The following is a 19449-nucleotide window of genomic DNA, read 5'->3' as shown; positions in this document are numbered from 1 at the left end:
CTATTATTGAACATGGAAATTATATAGCTATTATAGTAAGACTGGGTTCACACTGCATTTTTGCAATCAATTTTTTTCATCCTTTTTTATGCAAGAAAAAAAACCTGATGAAAAAAATGATGCATTTGTGTACATCCATTCTGAACTGTTTTTCAACTAACTTCCTTTATAAAAACAAAACAGATCACATGGTCATCTACATTTTTGTACACTTACAAGAAGAAAAAAAAACTGACTGTAAAAACGCTGTGTGAACCCAGACATAAAAAAGACAATTGACTTAGGAGCCTGCAGCTCAGCTGTTTAATACCTGCTCTTAAATGACCTACAACATCCGCCAGGCTTCCCTTCTTTACTTTGGTGATGAAGGCCCCAAGACGTCCCATTTCTGTCATTTTTCCACCGACAACCTGTGAAAGTGGAAAATTCAAGCAGGTCAGTGAATTAGGGAGAAGAATAGGAGTAACCTTTGTGTACACTACATTAAGTACAGTAGCAGAGTTAAAAGTAAGACAGCTGGGTTAACTGATCTGGTAAACGCACTATGCACATATACTTCCCATACAAGTCTATGCAAATACTGTACTTTTTAATGCTTTAAATGGTCACTGTCATTCAAACAACTTCTCTCCATATATGTTAGTCTATGTGATTTTTAACATAATGGACTGCTTAACCAAGAAAATCTCTGTCACTAGGTCACTTCCTGTTGTTAGGCTCAGTCCATCTCTAGTAACAGAAAGACCAGGACAAAACACAGCAAGTGGTAGAAGGGTTTAGTTGTTACTATGAGCAAGAAAAGGTGAGCAAGGTAAAAGGTAAATCAAGGCTTCTCTCACACCATTAAAGTTCTTGGCAAGAGTGCTCTTACTGCCAGGCCATGACATTGCTGCTGCAGGAGCCGGTTACGTGACGTACCTGGTCTCCTGCAGAAGATGACAGCCAGCGGCAATGAACGGGATCCCAGAGCGGCCCAACGGAGGCACAGAGATGGGTGAGTTCACTTGTTTTTTTTTATTATTCTCACCCACCCCCCGTCTGCCTGCTGTTTTTACCATTGGTGGGACTTCTTTTTTAACAACAGACAGTAACATACTCACACAAGTACTCTAAGGTTCCTATTACACAGCCCGATCACTATAGTAAACGAGCGTTGATCTTCTAGATTGGCGCTCATTTACTCAGCCTATTACATGGCTCGATTATCGTGCAGAAAGGGCTGTATACATCGTTAGCGATGTTTGTGCAGCCCTTGTAAAGTAAACGCAGCATCCCTCTCCACGCTCTCTGATATCTGGCTCCTGGCACTGAGTGAAGTCAAAGGCCACTCAGCCAATCACTGGGACAGCACCACGCCATTGTTCCAGTAATTGGCTGAGCGGCCTGTGACTTCAGACATTGCCGGGAGATGTCCGAAGCTATCAGGATATCAGGGAGTGTGGGGAGGTATGTATAGTTTTTCGGGTTTTTTTACACTCATCAGCCATCGGCCACAAATCATTATTAGATGTAATGATACGCAGTCGGCGGCCAATGCTTTTAGGTCAGGATTAAAAGACAATCAGCCCATCAGCTGCTGATTGGCAGTTATCTATCCATGCTGTGTATAGGCAGTCAGCTGTCAATCAGCAGCTGGGGGTGTGGGGAGGGGGTGTGTCACAAATCCTATTCTCCTGCATATTAGGAGAACAGAATGAAGTAATACACCAATCTGGTCTGTATTTATATTACTAGTTTACTAGGCAGCATAAACCTAGTGACAGATTCCCTTTAAGAAAAAATAAAATGAGGGGACGGTAAGAAGTGGAAGTGATACTGTATATGAGCTATTCGTGGAGATATATGATGATAGATATAGATATATGACTTACTTTCAGCCCTAGAAGTGCTCCAGATTCTTTTGGCATACTTGTTCTCTTATTTAATATAACACGTCCAATTAGGCGATCCCCCTCCTTCGATGGCTGCCAGGTAACAGGGTGCTGGGGGAGAACATCAAAGACTGAGTGAGAATGTGCTGACTGTTCATTTCTTTATTTCAACCCTTTACACAATAACCTTTATTTCAGCGGGAGACATTATGCAGACTGTGTTGATTTAGAAAGGCAGAGAACATTTTACTATACATGGGAATCAGGGTATTACAGGTCAAAGAGTCAGGGTTTATAAGAATCTTTACTCCTTTCTACTGCAGATTTTGGCAGAATTAAAAGGACAGAGTAGAAACTCAATTCAGCTGTAATATCCAAGCTGGAAGCAAAAAAAGTAAAAACAAAACTTGAATGTCGAATTAACATTTCAATAAAATTTTGTGCTGATTTAGTTCTTAAAGGGGAACTATCAGCAGGTTGATAAATCTAACCTGCTGAAATCTCTCTATTGCATGCCGAGGAGGAAGATATGTCTCTTACTTTCCTCCTCTGTGCTGTTACGGTGCAGTTGGTCGTTTGCTCCGCGGTCCGGTGAGACTGTTAGGAGCACCGCCTGCCCCCATAGCACCGATCTGGCCCACTTCCGGACCAGGGTGGATTGCCCAGTGCTCCTAACGTTTTTATGGGACCGTTGAGCACACGACTAACTGCACCGGAACGGCACCAAAGAGGAAAGTAAGAGACATACCTACAATTTTTTGGGCTTACACCGTTTAACGTGTGAGATCAGGAATGTGATAATTTAATAGATTGGCCGATTGCTCACGCGGCGATACCAACGATGTTTATTTGTTTGTTTATATTTATAAAATGGGAAAAGGGGGTGATTTGGACTTTTACTAGGGGAGGGGATTATTTATTAATTTAAAAAAAAAATATATATTTTTTTTTTTTTACTTTAACTAGAATTTCCCCTGGGAGACTTCTATATATTCAGCATTGATCTCTCATAGAGATGATCCATTAGATCAGTGATACATTGCTCTGGTCTGCTGCAGCCCAGAGCAATGTACTGCCAAGCTGCTATCAGCGTCAGTGTGACGCTGAGGCCCGCCAGCTGCAGGAGAACGGATATCCCCCACCTCCAATCGCATTGTGGGGGGGAGATCCATCCCACTAGACACCAGGGACATCAGGAGCACAGCATGTAAATGCAGCTGTAAGGTTTGACAGCTGTATATTAATGCTTAATTAGCCGATGCAGCAACGGGACCCGCGACGGCTAATGAGGCGCTCCTTTGCTGCAGATAGCAGCCATGATATATGAGGTACGTCATTGGATGCGAAGGGGTTTAATGTATGACCATACTTTGCCACATTATACAAGCTACAAATCTGGCCCTTGAAATGCCGCCAGGGCATGTCACTCACTGTTGTGGAAAAACTTGGCACCTCCTTTGACTGGACTCCAGTTTGGCATACAAAACAACATCATAAAAATAGTGAAATGGATGCACTCCAACAGTCCTGTCATATTGACTGTCTGTTCAAAATTGCAAGTTAAATGTTATATCTTGCGCACGGAAGAGTCAGACACTCTGACACGGTTTATGGTCAAAGCGGACCTCATTTATTCAGAGATGGCAGCCAATATATATATCCTGGGGGCGGGTGTTCTTCCACTAAGGTTTGTGTCATTATTTCAGTGGCTGAGGTACGAAAAGAGTTACTTGCATAACACTAGTATTTACTTACTTAAGCTTAAAGAAAAGTAAATATCTCAGCAGTGCTATTCATTTCAACAGCCTAAAAGCAGTCACCTAGTGACTCCATTGTGGCTGGGTACACTCATTTTAATAGGATTTCTTAGCGAGGTCCGCTGCTTTACTAAGTCATGTAAAATCAGCTTCTACAGCCTGTATGAGTCGCTTAGTGGGATGCCAAAGGATACCTGCTATGGAGGCACAGAACACAGTATGAACCTCACCCAACCTGTTCCTGGCTGTAATGCTTTGCACAGCTCTCTCCATATAGTGGAGAGCCTCACAGAGTGGCTAATGTATGCAGACACCCCATATGGCAGCCAACTGCTGCTTGATTCTGCCTGTGATATAGTAACATAGTTAATAAGGTTGAAAGAAGACAACAGTCAATCAATTTCAACCTACAAAAACTCTACTGTGTTGATCCAGAGGAAGGCAAAACCCCCTATGAGCCTAAGAGGCAGATGCCAATTGTCCCATCACAGGGGAAAAAAATCCTTTCCCGACTCCAAAGTGGTAGCTAATCCATGGATCAATTTAAGGGCCCATTCACACTACAAAATCATTGCGGAGATTCCGCCCTGAACCCCACGTGTCTGCGGAGCATAAGTGCACAAGGCCTCCCATTGAAAGAGATAGCAGGCAGGATTCGTTCCGTATTATTAATGGGCACTTACACCATAAATCTAGTGCCCATAGCTTGTAATATTATATTTTTCAAGAAAAGCATCCAGGCCTCCCTTTATTACTTATATTACAAAAAAAAAATGCCCAAAGCTCCCGTCATGGCGTTCTTGGGCCAAAAAATTTCAGAAATAGGAAATTTGGTTGAATGTGTACGATCTGAGATAGATCAGAAAAGCATTGTGCCAGGGAACTTTACTCAAGGACTATGGTTCTATGCCAAGGAACCTTCTTAGTACAGAGAATTGACACAACAGTAGTGAATTTTCTTACCGATCCAAGAGGAGATGTGTCTCTAGTGTGCCATGTGGCCGGGTCCAGCCAGTAATAGTCCAAGTCACCTGTAACAATGGAAACCATTAAGGATAGATATACGCATATTTGCATTGTTGTATCACTATATAACTATTGTATCCAGTCTAAGCAATCCTTTTCAGACAGATCCATTGTAATAAACTTAAACTGTAATAAATTATCAGTAGAGAGTAGATTTGTATGGATGTCAGGCTCTGGATGCAAATAAATGTTCACCCACTGACAGCAAACAAGTAGAAAGGACTAGACAAGAAAACGAGATTATAAAAGTAGATACATTTTTACTACAAAAAATCTCCCAACAATTTTACTGCTGTGAACGGAAAAAAATGACTACGTAAATTTGAATATACATAAAGGATCAGTGAAATACCTATGTGTTCTCATTTTATTTTACTTAAGGCTGCGTTCTTACTACGTTTTTTTCAATCCTTCTTTTTCACCTGTTTTGAAAAGAACGGACGGAAAAACGGATGCATTTTAACATACACAAAAATAAGGTCACCCACGTTTTTGTGTACGTTAAAATAAACTGATGCTTTTTTACACAATTTTTTTTTTATAAGGAAAGTCAATGGAAAAACAAATCAAAACGGATGCACACAAATGCATCCATTTTTCCATCCATTTTTCCTTTTTTTTTACAAAACAATGAAATAAAAAACGGATTGCAAAAATGTAGTGTGAATCCAGCCTAAGCCATATACATTAAACTAATAACAGTCCAGAAAAAAAGAGAAAAACACTCCAAGAAACCTTAAAGGGCATGTACCACCTAGGTTTTCTTTAACTGGTTAGATTCAGATACTAAATATTGCTCTTTTTATCTGTTTAATCTGTTTCTATTTTTTCACTGTAATTTTTTATTGTTTTACTTTGCATACATTTTTATAGAAGCTGCCATTTTTCTTGAGTTTTTCTTAACAGCATTTAGTGACATGCTTTACAGCATTCCTCATAGACATAGACGACAAAAGACAGACTCTGTCCCCTTGAGATGAATGTAAAACATTACTGAGCACGCTCTGTGACCTTTGAAGAGGTCATTCCACAGGGATCTGCTATTGTCTTCTCTATCTACTGGTGTCACATGTTGCTGCAATGCTGTACAGATCCCTTTACAGCAGCCTCCTCTTATCACTACAGACACAACAGGAAGTCTCAGCTTAATTTAAAGGGGTTGCCAACTGGTGTCAGAAAGTTATATAGATTTGTAATTTGTACAGATACTCCCATTGGGCACGGGGCTACAAGTTTAAAAGTTGTTTTTTAGGACAATAACTGCAATACCTGCTGAACAGACCCCAGGACAGATCTTGGATTAAAAGCAGCTATCTGAAGGTACAAGTGGTTTGGGGGGTTCAGATTGTAGGTACAAAGTCGCTTGAAAAGAAAACAACACTTCCTGCAGAACATACAACAGCTAATAAGTATGGGAAGACTTGAGATTTTTAAATAGAAGTAAATTACACATCTATATAACTTTCTGAAACCTGTTGATTTGAAAGAAAAAGATCCTTTAACACACCATACATTAGTAGATCGTAGGCTGTAAAACACATCAGCGGCCAGTTTTCTAGTCATAGGAAACTTCATGTTTTTAAAGGTTTAGTGATTGACTAATTAAAATTATCCCAAAATAAAAGGTTTATGCTCTTATGGGTTAAATTAAAAAAAAATAGTAAACAACAATTTGAGCTGTTATGTTTCAAGATGTTTCTTACTGGACCCCAGCTGTAGGATATATGGTGTATCCTTTAAGACGGGCATGAAGCCTCGCTGAATAGCTTTGCATTACCATTATGGCTTTGTTCACATAGCGTATCAGACCGGCCGTTCTCTGCAGTCTCTGAAAAGATCATCCCGGACGGTACTGCAGTTCCGGCCGGATTATATTTACCGCCGCAGAGTTCTGATGCGGGCGCATGCGTGCGTGCCTGCATCAGAACTCCCCACAGCACACTATGAAGCTTGCGGCTGGAGCTGCTCGATTCATAGTGTGCACTGACAGGACTTTCTGCGGCCGCTATTCAATGAATAGCGGCCGCAGAAAACTGACATTGCAGTTGTTTGCGGCGCCGATAGGGGTCCCGGCTGGAGCATATACTATGTGTATACGCTCCGGCCGGGATCCCATAGACACCCGGCCAACGTATTTTCTCCGGCCGTAAAAATACGAAAAATACATTGTGTGAACATAGCCTAGATTTGTATTGTTGCATTGATCATTTGAACTTTACTTGAATTACCATTGTGTATCTTATAGGTACAAAAAATTATGTACCAAAATGTTTTTCATATACTAATGTATACTAAAATGTTTCTCATACATCTATGTCATTGTATTATGTCATGTAACTGCTATTAAAACTGTACAAAGCTTTTCAATAAAAACATTGAAACAGAAAATAAATAAATAAAAAATAGTCCCATACAGCAGCCACATCCTAGGTAGAGTACGCATCCCATGCCGAAGCTTTCTTAGGTGGCACAGGACTGCTTCTCCATGGCTGCTCTCTGTAATAGCTGTGCTAACCGCAGACTCCTTCCATCACAGCTCCGTCTCTCCCGTTAATCACAGCACAGAAATAAGCGCTCATTGCTTTTCAATAGGCTCTTAAAATGTACTAACCACAGCACGACTGAGGGGACACAGGACACTCCAATTGTCTTCTGCCAAACACTGCGGCTAAAAATAACCCAGACAATCTGTATGAATGTTATCCAAGACAGTACGGTCTATGAGGTCCCTGACATGCAGCTCATTGAGGAGAATGCACATTAACCCCTTCCAAGGCATGCTCAGTCACTTCCAATGAATAAGGGACACCACCGGCTATAGGGAATTAAACACATCGCATAAAACTCTACATAGATAGCATCAATAAGACGAGCAGGCCAAGCACATAACAGGCAATTCTTATTATCCCTCTAAATCATGCAACGACGGGCTACCGGAAAGGCTGCATTCTGTGTTATATACGATGAGAATACAAAACCTGCCCCGACTGCAGCGCACCCGCAACGGTTACCTGTCCCTGAGTGCAGCGTCTGGAGTAGAAACTGGACGAGCCCGGAGAACATATCCGAGGCATGGGAATGCTCATAAACAGAGCTGCCGTCAGTGTGCGTCTCAGAAACGTAAAAGCAGCCCTGTGATCTAACCATTGACGGAAAATATTCCGAGTAAAACTCATCGGCGGCTGCTTTCTATTGAGGTCTGAGCCAAAAAGCTCTGCAGTGTCAAACAAGTCGCGTCGAAGAGGCCGGAGCTGCCATATCCAGCGTGCTGCTGCTGCTGTCATCAAAACAAATCTCTGCAGCGGATTGCCCTCATTGATTAGCGCATGAATCAATAGCTACTCAGTGCAATGCTAACTAGATCTCGGCTTCCTCCCATACATCTGGCCTGATGAGTTCAGATTAACGGCCTGGTGGAAGGAGGGGGAGGGGGGATGCAAATGTTGGGTCATTTGTAGACAGTGGCATGAAATAAATATTGGACCTCATAAAAGCTGACGTGAGGGGAAAAAAAAAAACTAGGCTCAGGAATTTCAGGAATCGATAGGAGTGCCGCACCCATTATTCCTGGCCAGCTGGGTCATAGTGACTGACACTAATGCACTACATATTGAGGCTGGGTTCACACTACGTATATTTCACTCAGTATTGTGGTCCTCATAGCAACCAAAACCAGGAGTGGATTGAAAACACAGAAAGGCTCTGTCCACACAATGTTAAAATTGAGTGGATGGCCGCCATATAACGGTAAATAACTGCCATTATTTCAATACAACGGCCGTTGTTTTAAAATAACAGCAATATTTGCCATTAAATGACGGCCATCCACTTAATTACAACATTATGTGAACAGAGCCTTTCTGTGTTTTCAATCCACTCCTGGTTTTGGTTGCTATGAGGACCTGACATGAGGACCAAATACTGCCTGAAATATAGTGTGTGTGAACCCAGCCTAAAAGGGGAGTGGGAAATAAGAATGAAAAAAGAAAACTGGAGGGCACTCACCGTTTTTTGTTTCTTTATTCTTGTGTATTCACATAGACACAAACGTTGTGTAGTTGGCCGGGACGCCTCGTGCATGAGGATCGTCTCGCACGAGGCGCCCCCGCCAACTACACGGTGTTTGTGTCTATGTGAATACACAAGAATAAAGAAACAAAAAAACGGTGAGTGCCCTCCAGTTTTCTTTTTTCATTCTTTGGACTGTGACTATTTCTCTTATGACAGTGACAGTGAGTGCCGGCTTCATGAAGGATAGCCATCTAGTCACTGGAGTGCAGATCTAAAAAAATACTGTATATGGCTATGTTCACACAACATATCTTTTTGTAAAAGTACGGCCGTTGTTGCAATCGGCAACAACGGCCGTACTATTTACAAAAAGATACGTTGCTTAAACTTCTATGGGATCCCAGTCGGAGCGTATACACATGGTATACTCTCTGGCCGGGATCTCTTGCGGCGCCGCAAACAACTGACATGTCAGTTTTCTGTGGCCACTATTCATTGAATAACGGCTGCAGAGAACAATGTCAGAGCACACTATGGAGCGAGTGGCTTCGGCCGCTTGCTTCATAGTGTGCTGTGGGGAGTTCTAAAGCGGGTGCGCATCAGAAACTCTGCGGCGCCAAAGATAATCCGTTTTTTCAAAGACTAACCGGCCGGGTCACGGAACGGCTGGTCTCTTACTGCATGTGAACATAGCCTTTATGTGTAGTTCATATATACTAGCATTCATATGTATAGGATTGGATATAACACAGGTTATATCAGTATTTATTAGAGATGAGCGAACCAGGTTCGGGTTCGAGTCCATCCGAACCCGAACGTTCAGTATTTGATTAGCGGTGGCTGCTGAACTTGGATAAAGCTCTAAGGTTGTCTGGAAAACATGGATACAGCCAATGACTATATCCATGATTTCCACATAGCCTTAGGGCTTTATCCAACTTCCGCAGCCACCGCTAATCAAATGCCGAAAGCTCGGGTTCAGATGGACTCCAGCATGCTCCAGGTTCGCTTATCTCTAGTATTTATCAAAGGGTTAGGCCATGGGTAGGGAACCTTGGCACATGGGCGGAGATTTATCAAATATAGACTGGTGTAAATTGCCCATAGCAACCAATCACAGCTCAGCTTTCGGCTCTGGTAAAATGAAGGCTGAGCTGTGATTGGTTGCTGTAGGGTAATTTACACCAGTTAATTTATTACACCCTTTGATAAATCTAGGCCCTAGGGTGTGGAATAGGCCCTTATACACGCCCTTACAGCAGGGCAGTACTGTACATATTGGGGGAGATTTATCAAACATGGTGTAAAGTAAAACTGGCTTAGTTGCCCGTAGCAACCAATCAGATTCCACCTTACATTTTCCAAAGAGTCTGTGAGGAATGAAAGGTGGAATCTGATTGGTTGCTAGGGGCGACTGAGCCAGTGTCACTTTACACCATGTTTGATAAATCTCCCCTATAATCTGTTATATCCGTGTGAAGTTTTGACACCACAGAATCCTCTGCAGGGAACGTACACCTGGAAACACCAACAAACATTAGAGAACTTTGCTTTTTGACGTTCACCAATCACGTTCACCAGCCTATCCCAATGACCCTTTGAGATTCTTGGATCTCCAAGACAGTAGGCAGAAGATGTAATGGTAATTGCCCATTCAGTGTAATACAATCAATCAAATGTGCAAGGTCGCAGAAGACAAGGCAGCCTTGCTTCTATGTTCCAGTGACTAGTGGGGGGTTCACAGGTTAAATAAGTTGTTCACCCCCAAAAAATTCTTTCAAATCAACTGATTCCAGAAAGTGCCAGAGATTTGTAATTGACTTCTATAAAAAAAATTCTCAAGTTTTTCAGTACTTATCAGCTGCTGTATGTCCTGCAGGAAGTGGTGTATTATCTCCAGTCAGACACAGTGCTCTCTGCTGCCACCTTTGTCTATATCAGGAACTGTCCAGAGTAGTAACAACTCCTCACAGAAAACCTCTCCTGCTCTACAGATTGGGGGAAAAAATACCACTTCCTGCAAGGCATACAGTAGCTGATAAGTACTGGAAGACTTGAGATTTTTTAATAGAAGTAAATTACAAATCTCTGATACCAGTTGATTTGGTGAACTACCTCTTTAAAGTTTCCCATCAATGACCTCTTCTAGGTGGGGTGAACCTTCCCTATAAAGCCCCTTTCCTTCATTTACCAGTTAGGCTGGGTTCACACTACGTTTTTGCAATCCGTTTTTTTTTTTGCAAAAAACAGATGGAAACAACGGACGCATGTGTGTGCATCCGTTTTGATCCGTTTTTACATTGAATTCCATTATAAAAAGGAACGGATCAAAATGGATCCGTTTCTTTTAACGTACACGAAAACGTAGTCAACCTCATTTTTGTGTCCGTTAAAAAAAAAAAAACAGATCCGTTTTCATCTTTTTTTTTTTTTTTATGGAATTCAATGGAAAAATGGATGCACACACATGCATCCGTTTTTTTTCCATCCGTTTTTTTTTTGTGTGTGCAAAAAACGGATCAAAAAATGGATTGCAAAGACGTAGTGTGAACCCAGCCTTACAGAAATACAGAAAAGCACTGAAATACGTGGACTGAAAGCCCAACATACACCATAGGCTATTAATATGAAGAAATGAAACATTTCGGGGAGGAGCTGGACACATATATGTACAGCTCTTTGTTAGCAGATGTTTGTGAGAGAACACAATGATCCAGGATCAGTCCCACCATGGAGGAACGGCTAATCACTCTCGTCTTCCCGGTTTCTAATTCCCTTTGACAAGATCCACAAATATTTTATTTCTGGGCTGCAGCCATTTCAGTGCTAATGCATTTAACCCCTGCTGTGCCTTGTGAAGCATGTAAAGACCTTATCAAGGAGGAGGCTGCAGCATGGGGTTGTTTCAGGACATGGCTTCTTAGTTTCCAGAGATTTGTATTCATTTTCATATTGTAAAATTAGACTATAGAACATGATTGATAGCGGTTCAGTAAATACCAAGACCTTTCCAAACCATGACCAGATCTCCTTACAGATAACCTAGGCGAAAGAGCCAGCTACATTATAGCAGCTTATCAAAGGCCTTATTCACACGGCAGTATTTTTCATCCGTTTTTAGCAACCAGGAAATACAGAAACCATTACAACCCATTATTTTCAATGGTGCTATGCATACATCCAGTTCAATTGCGGATCTGCACTCCACGCCGGAAAAAAATAGGACATTGTGTAAGGGTCCTATTCCCCGGGTCGATGGGGGCCCGATCAATAATGTAAACGAGCGCTGATCTGCTAGATCGGCGCTCTTTTACTGGGCCTATTACACGGCCCGAAAATCGTTTAGCGGGGGCTGCAGGGACATTGTTACCGATGTCCTTGCAGCCCTTGTTTAAACATTATACATTACCTAAGCATGTTGCAGGTCTTCTCCTGCCCTTCTCTTCCTCCCGGCTTCAGTGCAGCCTGTCTGAGCTGACCGACCACTCAGCCAATCACTGGCCGCGTCGGTCCTGGCCAGGGACTGGCTGAGTGGTCTGTCAGACAGGCTGCACTGAAGCTGCAGCTGTGTGCGGGACTGGGAGGAAGAAGGAGCGCAGGAGAAGACCTGCAACATGCTTAGGTAAAGCATTGTGCTTGTGAGATCGTCAAGCGCCCACCGCGCATCCCTATTCCACGCAGCGATGCACGGTTGGTGTGCGATGATTTTAGGTTTGAACCTAAATAAACAATCAGCCGATGACACGATCATCAGCTGATCGTTGTCTCTATTCCACGGAGCGATAATCGGCCGAATCGGAACAATTATGGCTCCATGTAATAGGGCCCTAATACAGTCCATAGTTACGGGATGGACACCCCAATACAAGTCTATGGAGAGTGCAAAATTTGCGGAGAGTACATTGCAATCCGCAAAACCGCCCACAAAACCATCCGTATCAAAGATCCGTTTTTTGGGACATCACCAAGCTCCTGCTGCCAGGAATATCCAGAAATCACTGTAAAATGGCCCCCAGACAACCATGTGACCTTTTTTTTTTTAGGACATCATTTTTGCCATGCCCTTTTTTTTCTTCTTTGCACCTTTATTTGCAGATCCGCAGATCACAATACGGAAGACACTATGGATGCAATACGCACGATTTTTTGAGGATTCAGATTTTTATCCTTGAAAGCAAACGGATGAGTGAGTGTAGCCTAAGGCCTTATATATAGGTCCTGTAACGTTGACCGTAATGCAGGATCCGTAATCACGGTTCAACTTAGTGCACATTGATATATTTGGCTTTTCATACAGTCTGTTTTAATTTTGATCTGTAATCCTTTCTGTGAAAAAAGGGACATGTCCTAGGCCAGATTGTGATTGCTATACAGATAATTAATAGAAGTCTATGGGAGACGTATTTTTTACGGACGTCACATACTGTATGTCACATCTGTGACGTCTGTAAAAAAACACGGATTGAATCTAAGCAATCTACTACTATTCACATTTTACGGAAACTCATATGGAAACGGATGCAATTACAGATGCAAATACGGATTATTTCCACTAGGGATGGTCCGAACCTGCCGAGGTTCTGGTTCGTACGAACCTGAACTCTCGGCAATGATTTCCGCTGTCTTCCACCTCCATGCAGCGGGTGGATGCAGCCGGAGGACCGCCTGGAAAACTGGGATACAGCCATAGCCATAGGCTGTATCCCAGTTTTCTAGGCGGTCCTCTGGCTGTATCCACCCTCTCCACCGAGCGGGCAGACAGCGGGAATCATTGCCGAGAGTTCAGGTTTGTACGAACCAGAACCTCGGCAGGTTCGGACCATCCCTAATTTCCACGGATCACGAATAAAAACAGCTGGTAAAATCACTAAACGTGTGTATGGGGCCTAAGTGACAAACCTGATGTCCTTTCCCACTTGTTGAATTGTTTTAACAACCCCTTACCAATGGTCTTTTTGGTATGTCTGGCCAATACAGACTGCTACTAAAGCTCAGATCCCCCCCACTGCACTGCCTATATGCAAGGACTGGAACTACTTAAAGGGGTTGTCCAGCGGTCAGCCTTTTTTTATATATTGCTGCTGATGTTGCCAGTTTACCCCCTGACTGCAGAGCCGCCACTTTTGAGACGGACAGGTATGGCAGTGATTGTCGCCTGCTCAGCCAATCACTGGCTGCGGAGCTGTGCTGTCTCAGTCAGTGATTGGCTGAGTAGGCTGTCACTCCAGAGGCCAGTTAGGGTGCGTTGGTAAATTATCACAACCGTGCAGCTGTGACAGTTCACCAGCGTGAACTTTCAAATAGTATCAGAGTACCCAACATCAAAATTAATCATGATGCAGGGAGCTCCAAGATCCACTCCGCAGGACACCGCCCATACTATAAACAGTTGGCGGAGAACGTATAAATGAACCCTAACATGTTTATTGTTTTATATGCACCAGCAGCAAGAGGGGCGTAGGGAGGGGGGAGCAGTGGGGGTCAGCTGCCTCGGGCGCAAGGCTGAGGGGTGGCGCCAGTAACCCTGTTAGATTGAAAGCTAATGACAGTCTGTGTGAGCAGAGAGCAGGGCTGCAAGCACAATGTTAGGGTCCGCACCTCCTCTCCTCCTATCAACAATGTTTGTGAGAAGGAAGTGAAGACACAGACCGCACGGGGGAAGGCTGGGCACAGAACACACAGGAGAGCCTGGTCCTGTAGCTGCTGCCTGTACAGAAAACCAACAGACTGCAGCTCAGGAGCGGCTCTCATAGGTACCAAGAGTCCCGATCACCTGCACATAATCCGTGGTCTGTCTGTCCTAGGCAGAAACCAAATCAGCTGCAGTGTGATGCTCTGCCCCCTGCAGTTTGATGCTCTGCCCCCTGCAGTGTGAGGCTCCACCCCCTGCAGTGTGAGGCTCCACCCCCTCCTTCTTACTGTTTACTCTACAATGCTTTCACTTCTCTAGTCCTCTAGGAACAGGCCCTGTATGTTCTGTGGTAAATGAGCGGCGGGGATGCCCAAATACTTCAAAGAGCATGAGTGTGTACAGTTCTGTAGTTTATTACAATTGCCCCATTTTTCCTCAGTGCCCATTCTGCAGCATCTTCTAATGCACAGCTCCACTGCACCCCCAGCCCTGCATGGGGGCAGATTACTCCTTATATTGGGTATATGCTGGTTTCCACAACACAATCTAATCTAATTATCTATCTATCTCCTATCTATCTATCTTTCTATCTATCTATCTCCTATCTATCTATCTATGTATCTATCTATCTATCTATCTATCTCCTATCTATCTATCTATCTATCTATCTCCTATCTATCTATCTATCTATCTATCTATCTCCTATCTATCTATATCTATCTATCTATCTATCTATCTATCTATCTATCTATCTATCTATCTATCTATCTATATCTATCTATCTATCTATCTATCTATCTATCTATCTCCTATCTATCTATCTATCTATCTATCTATCTATCTATCTATCTATCTCCTATCTATCTATATATCTATCTATTGGTGTGTTTACACGTATTGATTATCGTGCGAATTTGTGCGATAACGATAGAATTCGAACGATAATCGTACGTGTAAACGCAGTGAATGATTAAACGACGAACGAGAAATCCTTCATTTTGATCTTACGACATGTTCTTAAATCGTTGTCCGTCGTTCGCAAAAAATTCGCAAATCGTTCCGTGTGAAAAGTCGTTCGCCGATTTAACCAATGTGTGAGATAGGCTTAAGCGATCACAAAACGATCGCAAAACGAATTTTCCGTACAATGTATCGTTCCTTGTAAACGCAGCATATCTCATATCTATTAATATCCTATCTATCTCCTATCTATTAATCTATCTATCTGTCAATCTCCTATCTGTACCAGGCAAGTCAAACTGGCTTGGCCTAGAGTGTCTGTGCCCCAGGTCTGCGATGCCCCTCCTTTCTTCCTCCCCCTCCCTCCTGATCATTAGGAACACCCCCTGGCCAGGAATTCTCCTATCCATCACTATAGCGACACAGGTGCAGTTTAGACGAGCGATGAATAGAAATCCTGCCTGGGGGTGTTCCTGATGATAAGGAGGGTGGGGAGGAAGAAAGGAGAGGCGTCGCAGACCTGGGGCACAGACCTGCTGACATCATCTGTTGGGTGAGTCAGGAAACCCCCATTCACATTACATGGTCAGTTGGCTGAAAGAAGGCTTAATCGTATGAACAGCTTTAGACTAAAATCTGTTTAAATATGTAGTTTAAAATGATGTGTAAGTAATAAGAGCTAGGTAATTGCTTTTCTTATTGTTGGTTGCACGGCTGCTTTTCAGCATTGCTCATAAGGGTATCTTCAGGCTCAGCGGATTCCTCGGCTGTAAATCTTTCAACTGCAAACCTGGAATGGAACCACAGCTAAATCAAAGCATTTCGCATGCAGTTTTAGCTATTTTCCCTATGTACTGCAAAGTGGATAATCTGCAGTAAAAATCTGCTGAAGTAATGCTGTGTAAAATGCTGTGAAATGATGTAAAATGCTGCAATAATTTACATGCAAATATTTTTTTTCACAGCATGTGTAATTTTTTGTAAAACTTTGCTGCTACTGCATTCTGAAAAAAAAAAAAAGTTCTGTCCACAAATATGGACTTAATTTTTTTGCTTCATATACACATAGCCTTAAAGGGGTATTCCCCCCAAAATTATTTTTGGATTAATACGTTGCTCACCCGTAGCCTTCCACCTTTCCAATATAAATTTATTACGGATTCTGCACAGTTTTGCTGTTATCTAGGTGCCCCCACCCCCACGGATTGCAGAGAATAATTAGCTCTCAGTCCACTCCGACACACTCCCTGCTCCTGGCCCCGACCCTCCGAGACGGCATCACGTGTCCTCCTTCTCTTCAATGGGCCGGGTTAGCGCTTCTAACCCAGCACACTGAAGAGAGGGAGGGCACTGAGACAGTGACAGCTGCTGCTGCTGAGCACTGTCACCCTCTCTGACAGCAGATTGTACCCAGCCCCAAGCTCACCCCACTGTGTGCCCCCCCCCATCCCTCCCTCAGTAGAGGCCGTGGCGGCGTTCGCCCGCCGCTCACCCCGGTGCTCCTGTGCACCTGCAGCTGCGCCCGCCGCTCACCCGCCCGCGGGCTCCTGTGTGTGATCTCCCGGTGGCCGCCCGCCCCCTGCTCACCGCACACCCCGGAGCTCCTGCAGCGGCGGCGCTCGCTGCTCCTGTGCACCTGCGGCGGCTGTGCTCGCCCGCCCCTGCCACTCACCGCCGGTGGCCGCCCGCCCCCCGCTCACCCCCAGGAGCTCCTGCGGCAGCCCGGTGCTCCTGTGCGTGATCTCCCAGTGGCAGCCCGCTCAGAGCTCACCCGGCCCCGCAGCCGCCACCCGCCCGGTGAGTGCGCCCCCCCCCCCCCAGCACGCTCGCGGCCCCCCCCCCCAGTACAGTGCCGGGCCACCCAACATCCACACCCCCTTGCAACTTACCCAGCCCTCTCAGCTCTGCTACATTGCCCTCTCAGCTCTGCTACATTGCCCTCTCAGCTCTGCTACATCGCCCTCTCAGCTCTGCTACATTGCCTTATCAGCTCTGCTACATTGCCCTCTCAGCTCTGCTACATTGCCTTCTCAGCTCTGCTACATTGCCTTCTCAGCTCTGCTACATCGCACTCTCAGCTCTGCTACATCGCCTTCTCAGCTCTGCTACATCGCCTTCTCAGCTCTGCTACATTGCCCTCTCAGCTCTGCTACATCGCCCTCTCAGCTCTGCTACATTGCCATCATCAGGCAGAAGCATTGCATGATGGGAAATGTAGTTTCCTATCTTGAATATAGAACATGTTTTAGAAAAACTTGTTACTCGGGAACGGCAGCAGCTAGAAAGATGGGAGACGGCTCAAATTTTTTTGGGAGCATTTTTTTTTTAGCTTTTGGGGGGAATACCCCTTTAAAGTGACACTGTCCTCCCCTTTTTGCATTCTGACTTCTCTACACAGGTGTAAAGGGTAAATTTAGCGGTTTTCATACCTTATTACTTTACTTGAACAAGCAGCATGACATATGATATAAAATAAGGTATGAAAACTGCTAATTTACCCTTTACACCTGTGTAGAGAAGTCGGAATGCAAAAAGGGGATGACAGTGTCACTTTAAGCCCCTATTACACAGGTCGATCAGAGGAAGCAAGCGAGCGCCGACCTGTCAGGAGTTGTGGGAATTGTGTCACTTTAATATCCCTAGAAGCTGCGGCCGCCCAGCTTCTAGGGATATACCGATCGATTTGATGTTCCGCCCCAACATTCAATTAAGCAGAATGTAGGAGCAGGACCTGTCCGCATCCTGCTCCTACATTTAATCCCATAGGCCGCCGGCACTTGATACCTGCAGCCTATGGGACTCTGGGACGTGACCTCTCCAGCAGGGGTTATGATGTGACGTCATCACGCCTGCCGGAGGTTCTGTCCCCGCGGCCCGCAAGATGATGCCCAAAGAGGAAGGAGAGCTGCTGCCTGCAGCCACACAGCCTGGATTAGGTGAGTAGAATTTTGTTGTTGTTGGGGGGGGGGGGGGGGGAAGCAGGTGGGGGCACAGCATGGGGGACATTATTACCAGGGGCAGGCAGGGGGGCATTTATACTAAGAGGGGCAGCATGGGGGACATTATTACCAGGGGCACAGCATATGGGGAGGGCATTTATACTGAGGGGGACTGCATGGGGGACATTATCACTAGAGGCAAAGCAGGAAAGGGGGCATTTATGCTGAGGGGAGAAGCATAAGGGGCATTATTATGATGAAAGGCACACTAGGGGGTATGTTATTACTATATGAAGGGCACAACAGTTGGCATTATCTATGTGGGGGCACAGCATAGGGCATTATTAAATGTGCGGTGTCTAAGATGTCTGTCTGGCAGGTTCTGAAAAGATGAATTGTAGCTGGAAGAAATCGTCACGGTGATCTGTACCGGATGGAGAGGAAAAGGCAAAGTAACGTCTCGGATCAAAGAAGACGTCACTTGTGAGTCACTAAATGGCGGTTTTGATATTCTGTAGAACATTATTAGGGGTGCCCCGAGGTGGAAAAGGTTGGGAAGCACTGGCCTACACTTATAGGACAGATCAGGAGACTGATGAGTGGATGCCCACAGATGGGCCATAACTTAAGGCAACGAGTTATAGAAACAAAGCAAGCATATGGGGGATTAGTAGGGCTACACTCACACATCCGTAGCTGCCGGAAATGTACAGGCATGGGATCAGGGCAATTCAAATGAACGTGTCCGTAGTCTGTCTGCAATGGCGAGTGGGTAATTGTGGACAGATTTTATAGACAGCATACACCTCTCAGACTGTGCATAAGCATATATCTGAATAAAGTATCACATTCTAATTAGGAGTGTCAACAATAGGTATCTGATCAAACACTAACAATAGAAAAGTCGTCATACTCGTCTCACAAGGGTTATAGAATAACCAGGCACTAGGGAGGAAATCATCCCTGGGGGAGGATAAGAAAGCGGACAGACACCAAAGCAAGTGGCGTCCGCAATAGGTTTGGGTTATTTCCAGCAACAATCAACCATGACTAAAAGATAAGCTAAGCCAGACGCGCACTGGTTTTCTTGTTCCTGTGTATTGTCATGTGGATTCCTAATAAAGCTGTTTGATTTTACTACTGTTGTGCGGGCTGTTGCTGAAAATAACCCTAACCTGGTATGGACGTCCATGCACACGTCCCAGGTCCTGTAATTGAAGTTGGTCGCACATTCCTCTGTGTTATAAAAGTGT

The 19449-nt window shown here is 44.3% G+C and overlaps 1 protein-coding gene across 23 annotated transcripts in view; it reads right to left on the bottom strand.

Annotated features, from left to right (window-relative positions):
- Window positions 1-19449, bottom strand: part of RIMS1 (regulating synaptic membrane exocytosis 1) — a 271494-nt gene that overhangs the window by 156117 nt on the left and 95928 nt on the right. For 17 of the 23 annotated variants that reach the window (XM_069974601.1, XM_069974607.1, XM_069974603.1 and 14 more), the window contains 3 exons: window positions 4592-4659; window positions 1872-1982; window positions 311-410 (listed from right to left, as the gene is read on the bottom strand). In XM_069974601.1, the coding sequence (XP_069830702.1) occupies window positions 311-410; window positions 1872-1982; window positions 4592-4659 (279 nt within the window). Of the gene's footprint in view, window positions 1-310; window positions 411-1871; window positions 1983-4591; window positions 4660-7265; window positions 7323-7665; window positions 7746-19449 lie in introns of those variants that run through there. The other 6 variants (XM_069974617.1, XM_069974627.1, XM_069974628.1 and 3 more) reach the window with 2 other exon arrangements.

The sequence above is a fragment of the Dendropsophus ebraccatus genome, chromosome 6 (genome assembly GCF_027789765.1).
Source record: "Dendropsophus ebraccatus isolate aDenEbr1 chromosome 6, aDenEbr1.pat, whole genome shotgun sequence".
Taxonomy (NCBI): Eukaryota; Metazoa; Chordata; class Amphibia; order Anura; family Hylidae; genus Dendropsophus; species Dendropsophus ebraccatus.
This window is presented reverse-complemented; position numbering and strand designations above follow the sequence as displayed.